The sequence below is a fragment of the Maniola hyperantus genome, chromosome 8 (assembly GCF_902806685.2).
Source record: "Maniola hyperantus chromosome 8, iAphHyp1.2, whole genome shotgun sequence".
Taxonomy (NCBI): Eukaryota; Metazoa; Arthropoda; class Insecta; order Lepidoptera; family Nymphalidae; genus Maniola; species Maniola hyperantus.
In genome coordinates this window covers 2,334,449-2,352,587 of record NC_048543.1, presented here as the reverse complement: position 1 = coordinate 2,352,587, position 18,139 = coordinate 2,334,449, and the positions used below count along the sequence as shown (strand labels likewise).

At 45.2% G+C, this 18,139-nt stretch overlaps 1 protein-coding gene across 1 annotated transcript in view; it reads right to left on the bottom strand.

Moving 5' to 3' along the window:
- The window catches only part of LOC117984445 (uncharacterized), a 28,843-nt gene extending 10,964 nt beyond the window's left edge, over positions 1-17,879 (bottom strand). The window contains exons 1-18 of the mRNA XM_069500344.1: positions 17,526-17,879; positions 17,262-17,449; positions 15,663-15,859; positions 14,826-14,949; positions 12,685-14,165; positions 12,539-12,609; positions 11,910-12,136; positions 11,227-11,392; positions 9,159-9,260; positions 8,120-8,283; positions 7,424-7,595; positions 6,854-6,975; positions 6,182-6,301; positions 5,783-5,904; positions 4,838-4,947; positions 4,238-4,340; positions 3,920-4,157; positions 681-918 (exon numbers count right to left, since the gene is read on the bottom strand). Coding sequence (XP_069356445.1) covers positions 681-918; positions 3,920-4,157; positions 4,238-4,340; positions 4,838-4,947; positions 5,783-5,904; positions 6,182-6,301; positions 6,854-6,975; positions 7,424-7,595; positions 8,120-8,283; positions 9,159-9,260; positions 11,227-11,392; positions 11,910-12,136; positions 12,539-12,609; positions 12,685-14,165; positions 14,826-14,949; positions 15,663-15,859; positions 17,262-17,449; positions 17,526-17,670 — 4,090 coding nt within the window. The 5' untranslated portion in view covers positions 17,671-17,879. The remainder of the gene's footprint in view (positions 1-680; positions 919-3,919; positions 4,158-4,237; positions 4,341-4,837; positions 4,948-5,782; positions 5,905-6,181; positions 6,302-6,853; positions 6,976-7,423; positions 7,596-8,119; positions 8,284-9,158; positions 9,261-11,226; positions 11,393-11,909; positions 12,137-12,538; positions 12,610-12,684; positions 14,166-14,825; positions 14,950-15,662; positions 15,860-17,261; positions 17,450-17,525) is intronic.
- Between the last annotated feature and the right edge of the window lie 260 nt (positions 17,880-18,139).

Genomic DNA, 18,139 nt, shown 5'->3' with positions numbered 1-18,139 from the left:
GCCGTCTTGGTGGCGAGGTCCGACATCGCCTTTTGCCGCTCATCTTCCCCTTGGTCGCGGAAGCTTGGCACGCTCCAGTCGATGTCAAACACTTACCATTTTCACCATAACTAAGATGGACTAAGTCATGAACAATAAGAGATAGGGTAGATTCAATAGGGTGGTTTTCTACTGGAGGGTATCCACGCAATTTTCTCCTGATGAAGAAGGATGGCTGTTCAGTAAAACCTTTGCAAGCGCTTACCTTCCTCCTTCGCCCAAGGAAAATGCCATTTTGCCAAAAACTTGCTCCATTTGCTCTGGACCTGTCTGAAAGCCGCTGGTCGCCTTGCCACTCACCCGGCGTCGGTTCGGTGTCCTCGGTCTTGATGGACGTGACTCCACTCGGCCGCTTCAGCTGCGGAACTACCGCCGTCTTGGTGGCGAGATCCAACATCACCTTTTGCCGCTTGTAGTCAACTTTGACGCGTTTTCCTATATTGCTAAGATGCGCTAAACTATGAGAATTAAAAGATCCTTTGGGTGGTTCCTTACAATTTTTCCCTGGTGAAGAAAGACTGCTTTAGATTAGAAACTTTGCAAGCGCTTACCAAAAAGGATGCTAGCCAAACTTTCCCCATCTAAGTACCTACTGTGTTGGAACAGTCCATCTAAAATCGACAGATCGCTTTGGCACTCACCCGGCGTCGGTTCTGTGTCCTCGGTCTTGATGGACGTGACTCCATCCGGCAGCTTCTGCAGCGGAACTACCGCCGTCTTGGTGGTGAGGTCCAACATCGCCTTTTGCCGCTCTTCCTCCTCCTGGTCGCGGCGCCGCTTGGCACGCTCGCAGTCCGAGTCGGACGTGACGTCAGAGTCGTCTATCTTGAACTCGTCCGAACTGTCCGGCATGTGCTTGCCGCTGGATTTGTGCATCTCCTGCAATATATATCGAGAGCTCAGTAATGCAGACTAATATTAGAAATGCGAAAGTGTCTGCCTGTCTGCTGAAATTTGCAGGACATAGGCTAGTTTTTGTCTCGGAAAATCCAGAAGTTTCTACGGGATTTTTACAAAAACCTAAATGCACGTCGACAAATTCTCAAGTATGATTTATTTCGTAAAGAAATAGTTTGCATGCCGGAGATGAATATGGGCTATTTTTTATCCCGGAAAATCCGTTACCTTCCGACGTTCCCTTCCGCGTCGTACTGTGTGAGGCCGAATGATACTCACATCCTCCGACTCAGTGTTGGGCATCTCGGTGTAGTTGATCTTCTTCTGGCGCGTGCGGTGTTTGGGCGACCAGTCGTTGACCTCGTCGTCGCTCAGGCCGCCGTACGTCACGCGCGCTCGAATGACGTTCCCTTCCGCGTCGTACTGTGTGAGGCCGAATGATACTCACATCCTCCGACTCAGTGTTGGGCATCTCGGTGTAGTTGATCTTCTTCTGGCGCGTGCGGTGTTTGGGCGACCAGTCGTTGACGTCGTCGTCGCTCAGGCCGCCGTACGTCACGCGCGCTCGAATGACGTTCCCTTCCGCGTCGTACTGTGTGAGGCCGAATGATACTCACATCCTCCGACTCAGTGTTGGGCATCTCGGTTTAGTTGATCTTCTTCTGGCGCGTGCGGTGTTTGGGCGACCAGTCGTTGACGTCGTCGTCGCTCAGGCCGCCGTACGTCACGCGCGCTCGAATGACGTTCCCTTCCGCGTCGTACTGTGTGAGGCCGAATGATACTCACATCCTCCGACTCAGTGTTGGGCATCTCGGTGTAGTTGATCTTCTTCTGGCGCGTGCGGTGTTTGGGCGACCAGTCGTTGACGTCGTCGTCGCTCAGGCCGCCGTACGTCACGCGCGCTCGAATGACGTTCCCTTCCGCGTCGTACTGTGTGAGGCCGAATGATACTCACATCCTCCGACTCAGTGTTGGGCATCTCGGTGTAGTTGATCTTCTTCTGGCGCGTGCGGTGTTTGGGCGACCAGTCGTTGACGTCGTCGTCGCTCAGGCCGCCGTACGTCACGCGCGCTCGAATGACGTTCCCTTCCGCGTCGTACTGTGTGAGGCCGAATGATACTCACATCCTCCGACTCAGTGTTGGGCATCTCGGTGTAGTTGATCTTCTTCTGGCGCGTGCGGTGTTTGGGCGACCAGTCGTTGACGTCGTCGTCGCTCAGGCCGCCGTACGTCACGCGCGCTCGAATGACGTTCCCTTCCGCGTCGTACTGTGTGAGGCCGAATGATACTCACATCCTCCGACTCAGTGTTGGGCATCTCGGTGTAGTTGATCTTCTTCTGGCGCGTGCGGTGTTTGGGCGACCAGTCGTTGACGTCGTCGTCGCTCAGGCCGCCGTACGTCACGCGCGCTCGAATGACGTTCCCTTCCGCGTCGTACTGTGTGAGGCCGAATGATACTCACATCCTCCGACTCAGTGTTGGGCATCTCGGTGTAGTTGATCTTCTTCTGGCGCGTGCGGTGTTTGGGCGACCAGTCGTTGACGTCGTCGTCGCTCAGGCCGCCGTACGTCACGCGCGCTCGAATGACGTTCCCTTCCGCGTCGTACTGTGTGAGGCCGAATGATACTCACATCCTCCGACTCAGTGTTGGGCATCTCGGTGTAGTTGATCTTCTTCTGGCGCGTGCGGTGTTTGGGCGACCAGTCGTTGACGTCGTCGTCGCTCAGGCCGCCGTACGTCACGCGCGCTCGAATGACGTTCCCTTCCGCGTCGTACTGTGTGAGGCCGAATGATACTCACATCCTCCGACTCAGTGTTGGGCATCTCGGTGTAGTTGATCTTCTTCTGGCGCGTGCGGTGTTTGGGCGACCAGTCGTTGACGTCGTCGTCGCTCAGGCCGCCGTACGTCACGCGCGCTCGAATGACGTTCCCTTCCGCGTCGTACTGTGTGAGGCCGAATGATACTCACATCCTCCGACTCAGTGTTGGGCATCTCGGTGTAGATAATCTTCTTCTGGCGCGTGCGGTGTTTGGGCGACCAGTCGTTGACGTCGTCGTCGCTCAGGCCGCCGTACGTCACGCGCGCTCGAATGACGTTCCCTTCCGCGTCGTACTGTGTGAGGCCGAATGATACTCACATCCTCCGACTCAGTGTTGGGCATCTCGGTGTAGTTGATCTTCTTCTGGCGCGTGCGGTGTTTGGGCGACCAGTCGTTGACGTCGTCGTCGCTCAGGCCGCCGTACGTCACGCGCGCTCGAATGACGTTCCCTTCCGCGTCGTACTGTGTGAGGCCGAATGATACTCACATCCTCCGACTCAGTGTTGGGCATCTCGGTGTAGTTGATCTTCTTCTGGCGCGTGCGGTGTTTGGGCGACCAGTCGTTGACGTCGTCGTCGCTCAGGCCGCCGTACGTCACGCGCGCTCGAATGACGTTCCCTTCCGCGTCGTACTGTGTGAGGCCGAATGATACTCACATCCTCCGACTCAGTGTTGGGCATCTCGGTGTAGTTGATCTTCTTCTGGCGCGTGCGGTGTTTGGGCGACCAGTCGTTGACGTCGTCGTCGCTCAGGCCGCCGTACGTCACGCGCGCTCGAATGACGTTCCCTTCCGCGTCGTACTGTGTGAGGCCGAATGATACTCACATCCTCCGACTCAGTGTTGGGCATCTCGGTGTAGTTGATCTTCTTCTGGCGCGTGCGGTGTTTGGGCGACCAGTCGTTGACGTCGTCGTCGCTCAGGCCGCCGTACGTCACGCGCGCTCGAATGACGTTCCCTTCCGCGTCGTACTGTGTGAGGCCGAATGATACTCACATCCTCCGACTCAGTGTTGGGCATCTCGGTGTAGTTGATCTTCTTCTGGCGCGTGCGGTGTTTGGGCGACCAGTCGTTGACGTCGTCGTCGCTCAGGCCGCCGTACGTCACGCGCGCTCGAATGACGTTCCCTTCCGCGTCGTACTGTGTGAGGCCGAATGATACTCACATCCTCCGACTCAGTGTTGGGCATCTCGGTGTAGTTGATCTTCTTCTGGCGCGTGCGGTGTTTGGGCGACCAGTCGTTGACGTCGTCGTCGCTCAGGCCGCCGTACGTCACGCGCGCTCGAATGACGTTCCCTTCCGCGTCGTACTGTGTGAGGCCGCTACGTTTGCGGGACTTCTTCGACTTGTCCCGTTTGTCCCGCTTTTTCGGTGGTCGGAATTTTGATTTTGATGATTTTGATCTGTAATATAGTTTCAAATTTTTATTGTAGCCTTCAAACAGCTCTTGTAGCTTCTTCTTTACTTGGTGGTGCATACTCACTTGTTGGACCACTCCTTGGCACCGGCGGACTCACTGGAACTGTCGTCGAAAACGCCCTTCTTCTTCTTCACTTCCGGAGATGACTCTATTAACTTTTGACGATCTGAAAAATTACAATTTTGTTTTTTACCGAAGTACGGTGAAAGAAAAGAGGGGTTTCGATGTGAAAGTTCTACTAAGTGTAAAGTCTTACCGGTGTTGCGATTGCATAGGATAGGGATTATTTTGTATTAAAACTAGCTTATGCTCGCGACTTCGTCCGCGTGGACTACACAAATTTCAAACCCCTATTTCCCCTATTTAAATTTTCAAAAATCCTTTCATAGCGGATGCCTACGTCATAATATAGCTATCTGCATGCCAAATTTCAGCCCGATCCGTCCAGTAGTTTGAGCTGTGCGTTGATAGATCAGTCAGTCAGTCAGTCACCTTTTCCTTTTATATATTTAGATGATTACCCGACAAAAAGTATTAGTGCTTTTTGACTGATAATCATTTTTGACTGGCGTGTTTTTTTAAGAAATCGTGAAAGGCGTCATCACACAGAATTTACGAAAACAACGATCATTTTGAAATCCAAGATGGACAACGTGTTTTTACCTTTCTTTTTCTCCGGTCTGCAAGTTCGCCGGATCGGTTGATCCGACGAATTGGAACCGGAGCTGTCCCGTTCAGCCGAAGACGATATTTCCTCTGACGAAGATTCCATTCTGAAATCAAACAAAACTTTTAATAAGCAACTCACATAGTGAATTTAATTTAGCGACCGTTGAGTGTAACAATGTCCCGTGCCGTCATGTTGGCATCATTGCATTGTACGCTTTATTCCTTAGAAATTAGGGTTTATTATTGTGTGAACAGCAATGGTGGCAACATGACGGCAAGGGACAAGTTATACGACGACGACAGGGACTTCTCCGGTTGGCCGAAGGCCAAGCTGGGGTACGGGCATGGCCTCCTTACCCGGGCGAGGCGCAGGGCAACTTTGTATCCTGGTGGAGATCTTTTAGCCGGGATTCCACCGGCTAGGGCACAAGTTATAGTGAACGGTCTGTAGTAAATAGAAAGGGTCGAGTGTCGCTAGTGGCACTTTAGTGATTGGCACTAACGACCCCTATCGGCAAACTAACGCTAGTGGCATCGAGCATCGTTGAGAATACAGCTATTTTACCGACCGTGGTAAAATTCCCACATTTTTACTTTAGACATAGCACGGCAGAAAACTAACAGACACAAACGACACGAGACTGAGTTTTGTGAAAATTCTTGCAACGAACTTCCGTCCAGCAGAAACGATGAACGACTACGATATCGTCATTAAAATACTTAAGTAATTTTTTGGTGTGTTTAACATCTCGAAGCCGTTCGCTGTAGAATATAGAAACACGTCGTTTTAGCTAGTCAGAAACAAGAAAAAGTCCAACAGAAACTCAAAGGAAAAAAAATTTAACTGCACTGTGTCTATCAAAACCAAACCTCTCGAAACAGCAAGTTTTCTCGCTCTCCTGTAAGACTTCCGTAGCAACGATGTATTGTAGAACTCACCCCGTATCCTTAAAGTCTTCGTCGGTTTCGTCGTCATCCTCAGATGGGACCTCGAGTGAGTTGAGCTTACGTGGCTTTCTGCGCTGCTTTTTCTTTGACTTTTTGAACTCTACGGGTTTACCCTGAAATCACATCTAAATATATAAAAGGAAAAGCCGACTGATCTATTCAACGCACAGCTCAAACTACTGGACAGATGAGGCTGAAATTTGGCATGCAAAGCTATTTTGACGTAGACATATGCTAAGAAAGAATTTTAAAAATTCAACCCCTAAGCGGGGTAAAGGGCGGGGAGGGTTTGAAATTAAAGTCGCGGGCATAAGCTAGTTATCTATATTCTATATTAATAAAAATCTATTGCCGCTTGTATGAAAGAACATGCTCGATCATGCATCTTACCTGCTCGATAGCTTCTCGTTCAGCCTTCAACTTCTCTTCTTCCGCCGCTTCAATGATGGTCGATATGTCCTTGCCGCGACCCTGGTTGCCTGCACTGGTGGTCGGTTCTACGTACTCCTCCTATGAATGTAACAAATAGTATTGTTTCATTTTTACACTAAGGATTTTCAAGTCATCATCATCGTCAACCGAAAGACGTACACAGCAGGACAAAGGTCTTTCGTAGGGACTTCTACTCGCCACGGTCTTGCGCCACCTGAATCCAGAGGGGGGGCTTTACTGAAGCTACAGGCGGTACACGGCCTCCTCTGAAGACCAGCCGCTACTGCCCTCCAAGCCTATGGCACAAACATGGAAGTGCTTCGTACCTTGATGGCTGAGCTGATGAGCCGGTCGTACTCCTGCGAGCGATAGAACACGGGCAACAGCTTCCGAGCGCGCAGGCGGTACACGGCCTCCTCTGACGACCAGCCGCTACTGCCCTCCGAGCCTATGGCACAAACATGGAAGTGCTTCGTACCTTGATGGCTGAGCTGATGAGCCGGTCGTACTCCTGCGAGCGATAGGACACGGGCAACTGCTTCCGAGCGCGCAGGCGGTACACGGCCTCCTCTGACGACCAGCCGCTACTGCCCTCCGAGCCTATGGCACAAACATGGAAGTGCTTCGTACCTTGATGGCTGAGCTGATGAGCCGGTCGTACTCCTGCGAGCGATAGGACACGGGCAACTGCTTCCGAGCGCGCAGGCGGTACACGGCCTCCTCTGACGACCAGCCGCTACTGCCCTCCGAGCCTATATGACAGATAAACAGTCTGATAATCCCTTTTAAAGGTTAAAAAAAGTTGCTTCAGTAATGTAACCTTTAAAAAAAATTACAGTTGACTCCAAAACAGCTAGCTCTTCTTGGAGTCAATGCCACCAATGAAACTGTGTAATGAAGATAATCTCCTCCATATACAACTATTTTTACAAGAAATTAAATTGAATTTTACTGCCAGTTATTGAATCATAGAACTTTTTACAATGTCACGAACTTAAACTCTTTTAATTTTGCTGCAAGTAAATTTAAACTTTAGTTCTCAGTTTTGTGTTAAAATTAGCAAGTCGCTCGCGCGACTGTTATCGCATTTGTAGTTGCCGAATTTTGAAATGGAAGTCACGTGATCTGTTGCGGAGCAGCCATCTTGAGTCGCCTAGGGCTCCTAAATAAGTTTTCCCTTCACAAAAATGATATCTGTACCTGAGGAATCATCGTCACTCTCTTGCTTCTTCTTCTCGTCTCCAGAAGGTTTCTCATCTTCGCTGCCCTGCTCTGGTGCTTCTAACTTCTTTCTCTCTCTTTCCGCTTCTACGGTCACTAGTAACTCGTCGTATTTTGTCAGTTCTTTTTCTAACGCTGATATTAGCCTCTCCTGCAACGTTATTGAATAAAATTTAAAAAAATTGCCAGGTATTTACACATTTAGGTATTAAAACTGTATTCTCATGTAATATGTCTAGAATTTAAATCAATAGTGTTATTATTCAAGGGAAAATTATTAAGTCGCAAATATTGTACTGTTTTGTAGATGCTACAAAGCAAAATGGCGTGCCGATCAGCCAATCGAAGCGCGTATAAGACTGTCTAAAACTTTGTCGTGTTATACCTAGCCTAGTGAGCTTCACTAGCGGACAAATCGAATAACATGCCCCAGTTCCTTGGGTGAATCTCCCGGAAACACTGTCCCTGATAGTGCGACAAGGCTCTTTTGGCACTTGAATGACATTAACGGGGAGGGCGCTGTTGGAGAACAAAGGCTTCCGACTATTCAAACAAGAACGAAGAGGACACTTGAAGACGTTAGTTCCGAATTTCGCCACGCGCCAAAAGAGTCTTGTCGCACTATGTTCTTATATGGGATTCGCAGCAAATCCAAGACTTCACCCTCTCACTCACGTGGTTACACGGCGGGCAGAACCAGTCACCCTCGGGCACCACAAACAGCATGGGCTTGAGGCAGCTGGCGTGGTAGCCCTCGTCGCACGCGTCGCACAGCAGGATCCACTCCGGCTGCTCCGCGCTGCCGCAGCGCGCGCAGAACCCTTCCTCTTTACGCGCTCCTGGGGCACAGAATACTTGATACTACTACCGGAACACCGGCCTGTCCGCACACGATTTATGTGTGTAGGGCCGAGGTCTAAGCGAAGGCAATCAAGCGGGACAAAGTCAACGCTATACGTAAGCAACATCAGTGCTTCTCGAACGCGTGACAGCAAGATCCAGGGAATCGAGAGCCACCAGCTGCGCAGGTATAATCTCAAGCGAACCCGACCTGCCTGGGATTACAGTAGCCTCATATTCACTAACAAGCTTATGCTCGCGACTTCTTCCGCGTGGACTACACACATTTAAACCCCTATTTCACCCTCTTAGGGGTTTAATTTTCAAAAACCCTTTCTTAGCGAATGCCTACGTCGTAATAGCTATCTTCATGCTAAATTTCAGCCCGATACAACCAGAAGTTTGAGCTGTGCGTTGATAGATCAGTCAGTCAGTCAGTCAGTCAGTCACCTTTTTCTTTTGTATATATAGAAGAAGATCTTCTTCTTCTTCTTCTTCGCTCTGGGCTGGTTTCCGCACTTAAACGTTTCCGTCTGTTGTGCGTGCATTGCCCCTTAGAAGAAGATATTCTTGGTATAATTCTGATACGGACCGCTAAGGTATGGAATGCCCTTCCGGTGTCCATGTTTCCTGCCACGTATAACCTTCCTTCAAAGCAAGAGTGAATAGGCATTTTCTAGGCAAGCGCGGTCCAACCTAGACTTCATCATTGCTTTTCTTTAATTACTTTTTGCCTATCACGCAAAAAAGTAATTAAAGAAAAGTATCAGTGTAATTATACCTTTTGTTCTTCAATAGTTTTTTTTGAACTTTCGACAGCTCTATAATAATTAATAATCTGTATATATAAACAATAATGGCTATATAATGTTACCTTCCCGCAATGTCCTGGCTAGTTTGAGAGGCTGGGCGGCATCCTCAGCTTCCAGATCTGACTCGGGCGAGAACTCGTGGTCAGATTTATTGTTGAATTCCACTGTTGGACAACACATGAACTCATTACCATTTTTTTACATATTTTACATGTGATTCAGGGATATCAAGGACCTGTATAGCCCCAAAGAAGAAGATGGGTCATGATTTTTATACACGAGTAGATACTAGTTGACGCCCGCGCCCTTTGTTCGCGTGGATTTAGATCTTTCAAAATCCTGTGGGAATACTTTCATTTTCCGGGATATAAAGTAGCCTCTGTTTTAATTCAGGATATAATCTATCTCCATTCCAAATTGCAGCCAAGAAAGAGTAATAAAAATACACACACACACACATATGCACTTTCGCCTAGTGGTTAGGACGTCCACCTTCTAATCGGAGGTCGGGGGTTCGATCCTGGGCATGCATCTCTAACTTTTCGCAGTTAAGTGTGTTTTAAGTAATAATTAAATATCACTTGCTTTAACGGTGAAGGAGAACATCGTGAGGAAACCTGTATGCCTGAGAGTTCTCCATATCCATAATGTTCTCAAAATTGTGTGAAGTCTGCCAATCCGCACATGGCCAGCGTGGTAAACTATGGCCAAAACCCTTCTCACTCTGAGAGGAGACCCGTGCTCTGTGATGAGCGCGCGATGGATTGAGCATGATGATGATGTGTTTATAGACGTTATAGATAGTTCAATCCATGATGACGCGCCCCACTCTTTGTCCCAATCGGTTACAATGCAAATGTGCTATGTACTGCTAGAGTGTGAGTTATATCGTAAGTCGTAACGCACCGCTCAGCGATGTGGGCACACGCACAAGAAGATAAATTAGGTAAAGATCTCTGCACCCGTGGTTTCCCCGTACCAAAAATAGTGAGGCACGTTTTCGTGGATTGAACTATCTATACGTTGGGACTCAAGCTGTGAAGTATTAATTTTGATAATGGTAGAATCAGTTTGTTTGTTTGTTTTTTCGGCGAACTGCACTTACGTGGTCAAAGAGCGGTTCAGAGTCGCTGTCTGCGTCAGGCCCGGTGGAGTCGGACGCCCGCCACGTCGCGCTGTGCTGTTTGGGGAACTGTACTTACGATCAGGCCCCGGCTCGTAGTGGTCAAAGAGCGGTTCAGAGTCGCTGTCTGCGTCAGGCCCGGTGGAGTCGGACGCCCGCCACGTCGCGTTGTGCTGTTTGGGGAACTGTACTTACGATCAGGCCCCGGCTCGTAGTGGTCAAAGAGCGGTTCAGAGTCGCTGTCTGCGTCAGGCCCGGTGGAGTCGGACGCCCGCCACGTCGCGTTGTGCTGTTTGGGGAACTGTACTTACGATCAGGCTCCGGCTCGTAGTGGTCAAAGAGCGGTTCAGAGTCGCTGTCTGCGTCAGGCCCGATGGAGTCGGATGCCCGCCACGTCGCGCTGTGCTGTTTGGGGAACTGTACTTACGATCAGGCCCCGGCTCGTAGTGGTCAAAGAGCGGTTCAGAGTCGCTGTCTGCGTCAGGCCCGGTGGAGTCGGACGCCCGCCACGTCGCGTTGTGCTGTTTGGGGAACTGTACTTACGATCAGGCTCCGGCTCGTAGTGGTCAAAGAGCGGTTCAGAGTCGCTGTCTGCGTCAGGCCCGGTGGAGTCGGACGCCCGCCACGTCGCGCTGTGCTGTTTGGGGAACTGTATTTACGATCAGGCTCCGGCTCGCAGTGGTCAAAGAGCGGTTCAGAGTCGCTGTCTGCGTCAGGCCCGGTGGAGTCGGACGCCCGCCACGTCGCGCTGTGCTGTTTGGGGAACTGTACTTACGATCAGGCTCCGGCTCGTAGTGGTCAAAGAGCGGTTCAGAGTCGCTGTCTGCGTCAGGCCCGGTGGAGTCGGACGCCCGCCACGTCGCGTTGTGCTGTTTGGGGAACTGTACTTACGATCAGGCTCCGGCTCGTAGTGGTCAAAGAGCGGTTCAGAGTCGCTGTCTGCGTCAGGCCCGGTGGAGTCGGACGCCCGCCACGTCGCGCTGTGCTGTTTGGGGAACTGTACTTACGATCAGGCTCCGGCTCGTAGTGGTCAAAGAGCGGTTCAGAGTCGCTGTCTGCGTCAGGCCCGGTGGAGTCGGACGCCCGCCACGTCGCGCTGTGCTTTTTACGCTTTTTTGTGTCTGATTCCGAGCTGCAGCCACTAGCTCGCCATTCCTCTTCATCATCCTTGGACTGGTAACAAAATGATCTTCTTTAAGGTAAATAATGAAAGAAAAATATGAAACATTTCATTTTGATTTGATGTCATACAAAAACCGGGCAAGTGCGAGTCTGACTCGTGCACCGAGGGTACTCGGGTATTTTTAGGGTTCTGTACCTCAAAAGGAAAAACGGAGTCAGAGTGCACTCTATAGATCTCACTCTGAGATCTATAGAGTGCACTTTGACTTTGCTCAGATTGAGTTAAAACGAGACAGATTTATGTGAGCCTGAATGAATGATTTATTTATCCTGTAGTGTATCTGCAACGCAACAAAATGTGTGCGCAAAACGCAAGGGTGTCTTACCTTCTTCTTATGTATGATCTTTAGACGCGACTGTCGCACGGGTGTGCTGTCCGCGTCTAACTCTTCCGACACCTTCGTTGGTAATGTCAATTTTTCCTCGCCTTCTGGCTTCTTTTAGTAACGCCATACACGTCTGTCGCATAAACCTACAAAGCGACAAAATAATCGCAATTGTGCCTCACCTTCTTCTTATGTATCATCTTCAGTTCCCGCAACGCCACCTCCTCCAGATGCCGCCGATCGGCTTCCTCTTTGATCTTCATCTGCGCGATGCGACGCGACTGTCGCACGGGCGTGCCGTCCGCGTCTAACTCTACCGTCGCCTTTGCTGGTTGTTTCGACTTGTCTTTACCTTTTTCTTTGCTTTTTGGCTTCTTTTTTATTAAATTTTTCTTTGCTGACTTTTTGCCTGCTAGTAATTTTAAAACCAAGAAGTTCAGTAAGAATAATTAGTGTCATTTTCTCTAAAAATATATTTTTGACTATTTTTCTTAAGAATTAAAATTTTATCAATTAAAAATAATATTACATTTTAGTATATAAAAGGATAAACTGACAAAACATCGACAGCTCAAACCACTAAATCAGGAAACTTAAGATCTTTCACATAGGTTTTCTATAAAAGTTTCTATGGGATCAGGAGTTTCAAAAATCTAATTTCACGGTAGCATAGTTTACCAAGCAATAAAGCTAGTCAATTAATAAATTAAATAAAACTGAATAACAAAGAGTATGTATGTATGTATGTATTTATATTCTTTATTGCACCACAAAACAAAAAGCATGTATGTTATCAAAATTAAATAAATACCTAAATTATGAAGGGTCTCCTCTTCAGACTCACTTGAACCCTTGGCCAAAAGTTTTGCTTCTACCTTTTTTCTACAAAAGAGAAAAACTTTAACTCCAAACAAAAAAGAAATATGTCATATAATTTACTTAGTATTTGTAGTTTACCTGCTCGACGTATTTATCTTCTTAGGTTTGGTTTTCAACCTCTTGCCACAAGTTGCTGCTTCCTCTTCCTCACTTTCACTCTGAGATTCACTTTTGTCACTCGCATTCGCGTTTAACAGCGACCTTTTGACCGCTCTACTTGACTTCTTATCTTTATCACTTTTATTGTCATTAGACTTTACAAAATGTTTCTTTTTAAATTTGCCTTTCCTGGCTTTAATTTTCTTCCTACTTGATAAAGGATCTGTTACTAAATTTGTATTTGAATTGTAGTTCTCGTTGTTTTCGTGTGAATTAGGATGTTCTTTGTGGTCAGACAATTCATTGGAATGTTGTACGTTCACGAATTCAGCCGAGGGTGCTAAACGTAGTTTCTTAGGTGGCAAGTCGTCATCGGGCTTAACTATTTCATCTGGGCTTTTTTCTTTCTCATTTTCACTATTTTCTTCACCTTGATCAGAAGAGAGACTGCTCTTTCTCTTCTCTATAATACTGTTTTTATTGTTCTGACAATTGTCAGATTCTGACACAGAGTTTAAAGGATCTTTACTCAGATTTCTCTTAACTTTCTGTGTGACCTGTTTTTTCTTTACTTTGCCTCTAAGCTTCTTTTTTCTGCTTTTATTTACATTTTCACAGTCTGTCGTACTTTTGTCGTTTAAGCTGCTATCCCTTTTTTTATCAACACGCGAATTAGAATTTGAACCGTTTGATTTGTCCAAATCTCGTTTACAATGTTTCTTGCAATCTGTTTTTAAAGTTTCTGCCGAGTCGTTAGGTTTCTTTTTTAAAGTGAGTTTGTTGACTGGCATTTTACTTTTTAATTTAACGCTTTTTCGTTTAGTTTTTTTACTGGACACAGTGACATGATTTTCGCCGTTACATTCCTCGGGCGGGGTTTCTTCTTCAGTTTTCGTTTCATTTGCATCTTGTTTTACTGCTTCAGGGTTACCAGTATCATTTTCGAATCCATAACCGTCACCATAAAAATACATCACAGGTTCAGAGATCTCCTCACCAAAGAAGTATACACTTTCGCAATCGGCGCCACTCCCTTCTCCTTTTACAATCATAACAGGTTCTTCTATTGCTTCACTAACCGATTCTTTCACTTCTTCTTTTTCTTCTTTTGTTGTTTCAGTTTCATCTTTCTGTTCTTCATTTTCTTCCTCCTTATCCTCCTCCTCCTTTTCTGGAATAGTTTCCTCTGATTTTTCTTCTGATTCTATATTTACATTATCACTAGACTCGGTTTCATTAGTGTCTTTTACATGATCCTTACATTCTATATTGCTATTATTATCAGTACAATCTACATCAATGTTTTCTTTCACTTCATCTACTTGTTTATTATCATTACTCTCTAGAGGCGCTTCAGGTTTTCCTTGTTCTTTATGATCGTCGCTCTCGTGTTCAGACTCAGATTCAGGGCTTAGGAACTCGTCTTCATTTTCTTCATCAATATCTGATGATTTTGGAGGCTGAAAGATATCATTACTAAATGTTGTATAGAAGCAGGCGTTACTTTGCGGAAGTCCATGATATACAATGAATCAAAAGCTTAATTTGCTGTAATCCGCTGAATGCGTTTGGACCATTACGTGAATGTCAAATCTGCCAGATGAAATGGTCTAGCTAATGTGCCATTACTTTTTTATGTAGTTACTGCTGTGGTCGCCAAACCTAATTGTTGTATAGTACGTAAAAAATGACTTCTCACGCGCCATTATAACTCTATGGGTCATGGTCATGTCAAAAGTACAGTTCACCTTTAAAACAAGGACTAAAGCCGTACTTTTGACATTTGACACAAAAAGTTAAAATGGCGCGTGAGGATTCATTTTTTACGCATTATAAGTCAGTGTATGCCTGGATAGATGTGATATAAGTCCCGCAAATGGGTAATGCGCGTGGCCGCCATTTTAGTGACGTCAGTCACTAGACTGAAGTTTTGAGCTGATGGTATATTTTATTTCGGCTGACGTCAAAATGACGTCATTTTGATTTTAATGAGACATGTTTCCAGCGCAATAGCAGTTTGCGGGACTTATATGATGTTTTAATATGTGTATCAATTTTATACAAAGTATTTCAGAAATGAGAACAAAATATCTGCAATCAGTTTAAAAGTTAGTGTTTACCTCTGTCTGTGGCGGCACCACATCCGCACTGCTGGAGTCCTCATTATTGTTAGACACAATGGATGGAGTAATCTCTTCGCCACTCTTTAGTTGGCCTATGATTTTTACCAACTCTTCTCGATTGCTGAAAACATAATTCTCAATTTTACTCATTTTTTTTAATACCCTCCCAGAGGCCATATTATAGATTTCAAGTTTATAAGTTCAAAATTTTCATAATGAACTTATTGAAAAATCTTGTTCTTTATTATCTAAAAGATGAGAAAGCTTGCTTTGGTGTAAAACATTTTCACCATTGCCTCAATTATTTTTAGTTCAAAAAATGTCTGTTATAGACTGGGAAACCATTCAACTGATGGTGCCCCAAACCGGTTTCATTAGAAAGGCAATAATAAGAAGATGGTTTTAGTTTTTATTTAAATTTTAGCATAGTAGCACACACCCGATATCCACTAGTATAAGTATGTAGCCGACTCGGCCACTTTACACACGTTTATAATATATATTTAAAGCCAATATTTATATTTATATAGTATGTTATAATATACACAAATTTTTATAATATATTTTGTAATATCACGTATATATAAACATTATAACATTTCTTGCACCCCTGGCAGTTTATCGAGTCGACGTACATATAACAAATATCACCCCTGATATATTACGTACTTTTGAACCGTCCGATGCATCTACCACTGGTTCGCAATGCCATTGGTTCGAAATGAGCTTGAGGCCTTCAATTATCATCATCCTCATCATCAGCGGTGTGAGGTCGCCATTCCAGCACCTTGGGATCCCAACCCCTTCAATATGTTACCAATATTCATCACATACCTAGCTATCAGCTGCCAGGTCTCCTCATCCTGGTCCTCGCGGTACAGGCACAGGTTGGCCTCGTGGTCCACCTGCAGCCAGTACACGCAGCCGTGCTTGTCTCTGCCCACAGGCTCCAGACGTAGATCCTGGCATGTTATGCCACTCACCGCTGCTTTGAACTTGGGGTGACATGTGAACTGATATTCTAGCAATAACTGGAAAAGTATACAATATCTTGGAATTATTCTGTGTATTTTGTATTGCAATTTATCTAAGTATATAAAAGGAAAAGATGACTGACTGACTGACTGACTAATCTATCAACGCACAGCTCAATCTACAGGACGGATCGGGCTGAAATTTGGCATGCTGATAGCTATTGTGACGTAGGCATCTGTTAAGAAAAGATTTTTAAAAATTCAACCTAGGGTTGAAATTTGTGTAATCCATGCTGACGAAGTCGCGAGCATAAGCTAGTAATTTATCTTTTTATGATTACTGTATAATCTTGCTAATCTGGCACATCTAATATAATCTGGCACCCTCACACGTGCCAAGTTGCATACAAACATACCTCAATTAAGGATTATTTTAAAACTATGTAATTAGTTAACTGTGAGATATGTTACAGTTACATGAACACAAATATCAACAAACATTGTATTCCCTTTAGGAAATGCTTTATTTTATTTACTTACAAGCTGATGAATGCGACTTTGTATGCATGGATTTAGGTTTAAAAATCCCATGGGAACTCTTTGATTTTCCGGGATAAAAAGTAGCCTATGTCACTCTCCAGGTCTTAAACTATGTCCATGCAAAAAATCACGTCGATCCGTTGCGACGTGCTTGAAGGACAAACCAACAAGCAAACACACTTTCACAATTATAATAGGGGTAATGATTATGAATTTTTCTATACAATCTGAACTTTCCAAGTATCCAGCAACCTCTAGTTTTTAAGAGTGCAGAATTAGTGAGATTCTACTGTACTTTCTATTGTACCCTCATGTTTTAAGTTATGGGATATGACAGAAAATTTTTTGTATTTTATATGGAGAGACCACTTGTGAGAAAGTAGTGCTGATCTAGCACATCAAAAAGCCACCAAAAAGTAAAAGGAGAAGAGATCAGTACCTAAGGAGTAACAGTAATGAAATTATTTATTAAAAACAAGTTGCACTGGATTTAGTAACATGCCAAATATTTTTAAGAAAAAGAACCAAAAAATATGGATATCCTAACAATTTAGTTTTTCATGCAAAATATTTTGCAAACCATTTTTGAGATATAAGGAAATTAAGAAAAGCCTATCAAACTAAGATCAGAAAAAAGACTGGCTTTGCATTCAGAAGCCCACAAGTTATATGATAGTTACATTGCATCTGTATTGTATATCTACTGTAATATTAAAAAAAGAGCAACTGCTGAATTTATTGCTGGCTCTACTCAGTAGAATCTTTTTCTAAACAGGTGGTAGAATCATGACATATCATAAGTGGCACGAGTTGCCCTACATGGAATAAATAAATTCATTTCATTTCAACATTAAACTCATAAAGCTAGCATGAAAGGTAATAAATGGCTAATGATCTTAAAAAACACTGAGTCACTTACTTTCAATATCCGCAACTTGACTTGAGTGCTAGCTTTCTTGTACGAAAACCTTTCTATTTCCCAGGCCTCTTGGTGGTACCTCTGTTGGTGACAAAACTTGATGAGGGACCTCTCCCATCGATTACTCTGGACAGATTTCAACGCGCGGCGCAACAACCGTAGGTGGAGCTCTCTCAATGGATCGAGCACTAAAAGAACAAAACACTCGCAACATGTTTGCCAAGTTTGTTTATATTGTGTGACTACCGCAGAACGTAGACTCACCTTCCTGCGTGTTCTCTATCAATTCTTGCAATTTGGCTATCGTAGGGACGTCTAGGTTATACAATTTACCGAATACTTTCAAGAACGAGTAGATAACGGCGAAATTAGGATCATTCGTACATGAAATTTCTCCATCAGACGCCATCGTCGTCAATTACTAAGCCTTTTTACTTATCATCGCTGAGTGATTTTCACTACCAGTAGATTATAGTTACACTTACTACTATTAGATTATTAGAAAACATGTACATGATTCACGAAAATATCATTCTACAATCACTGAAAGCTTCTTTCCCTATTTTCCTAAAATAATAAAATAAAACTCAATGACAGCCATCGCTACCATAGACAACGGATTATTTTTCAAACTTCTAAAACCACAGATAAAAAATGCCACAGATTGTTCATTAAAAATATTATACAACTGAACAGGGTGTATAATTCAAAATATAACTTCAAATTATTATTTTTACTATTTGAGACTACATATTATACAAACTCGGATACCCAAGTTAGTAAAAAACCACGTTTTTCCTTCTAGTTCAACGGTGATTTCATAGTGCACCAAATCAGATCCACGGAGCTCACATCTACATTTTTATCTGTTTCTCATA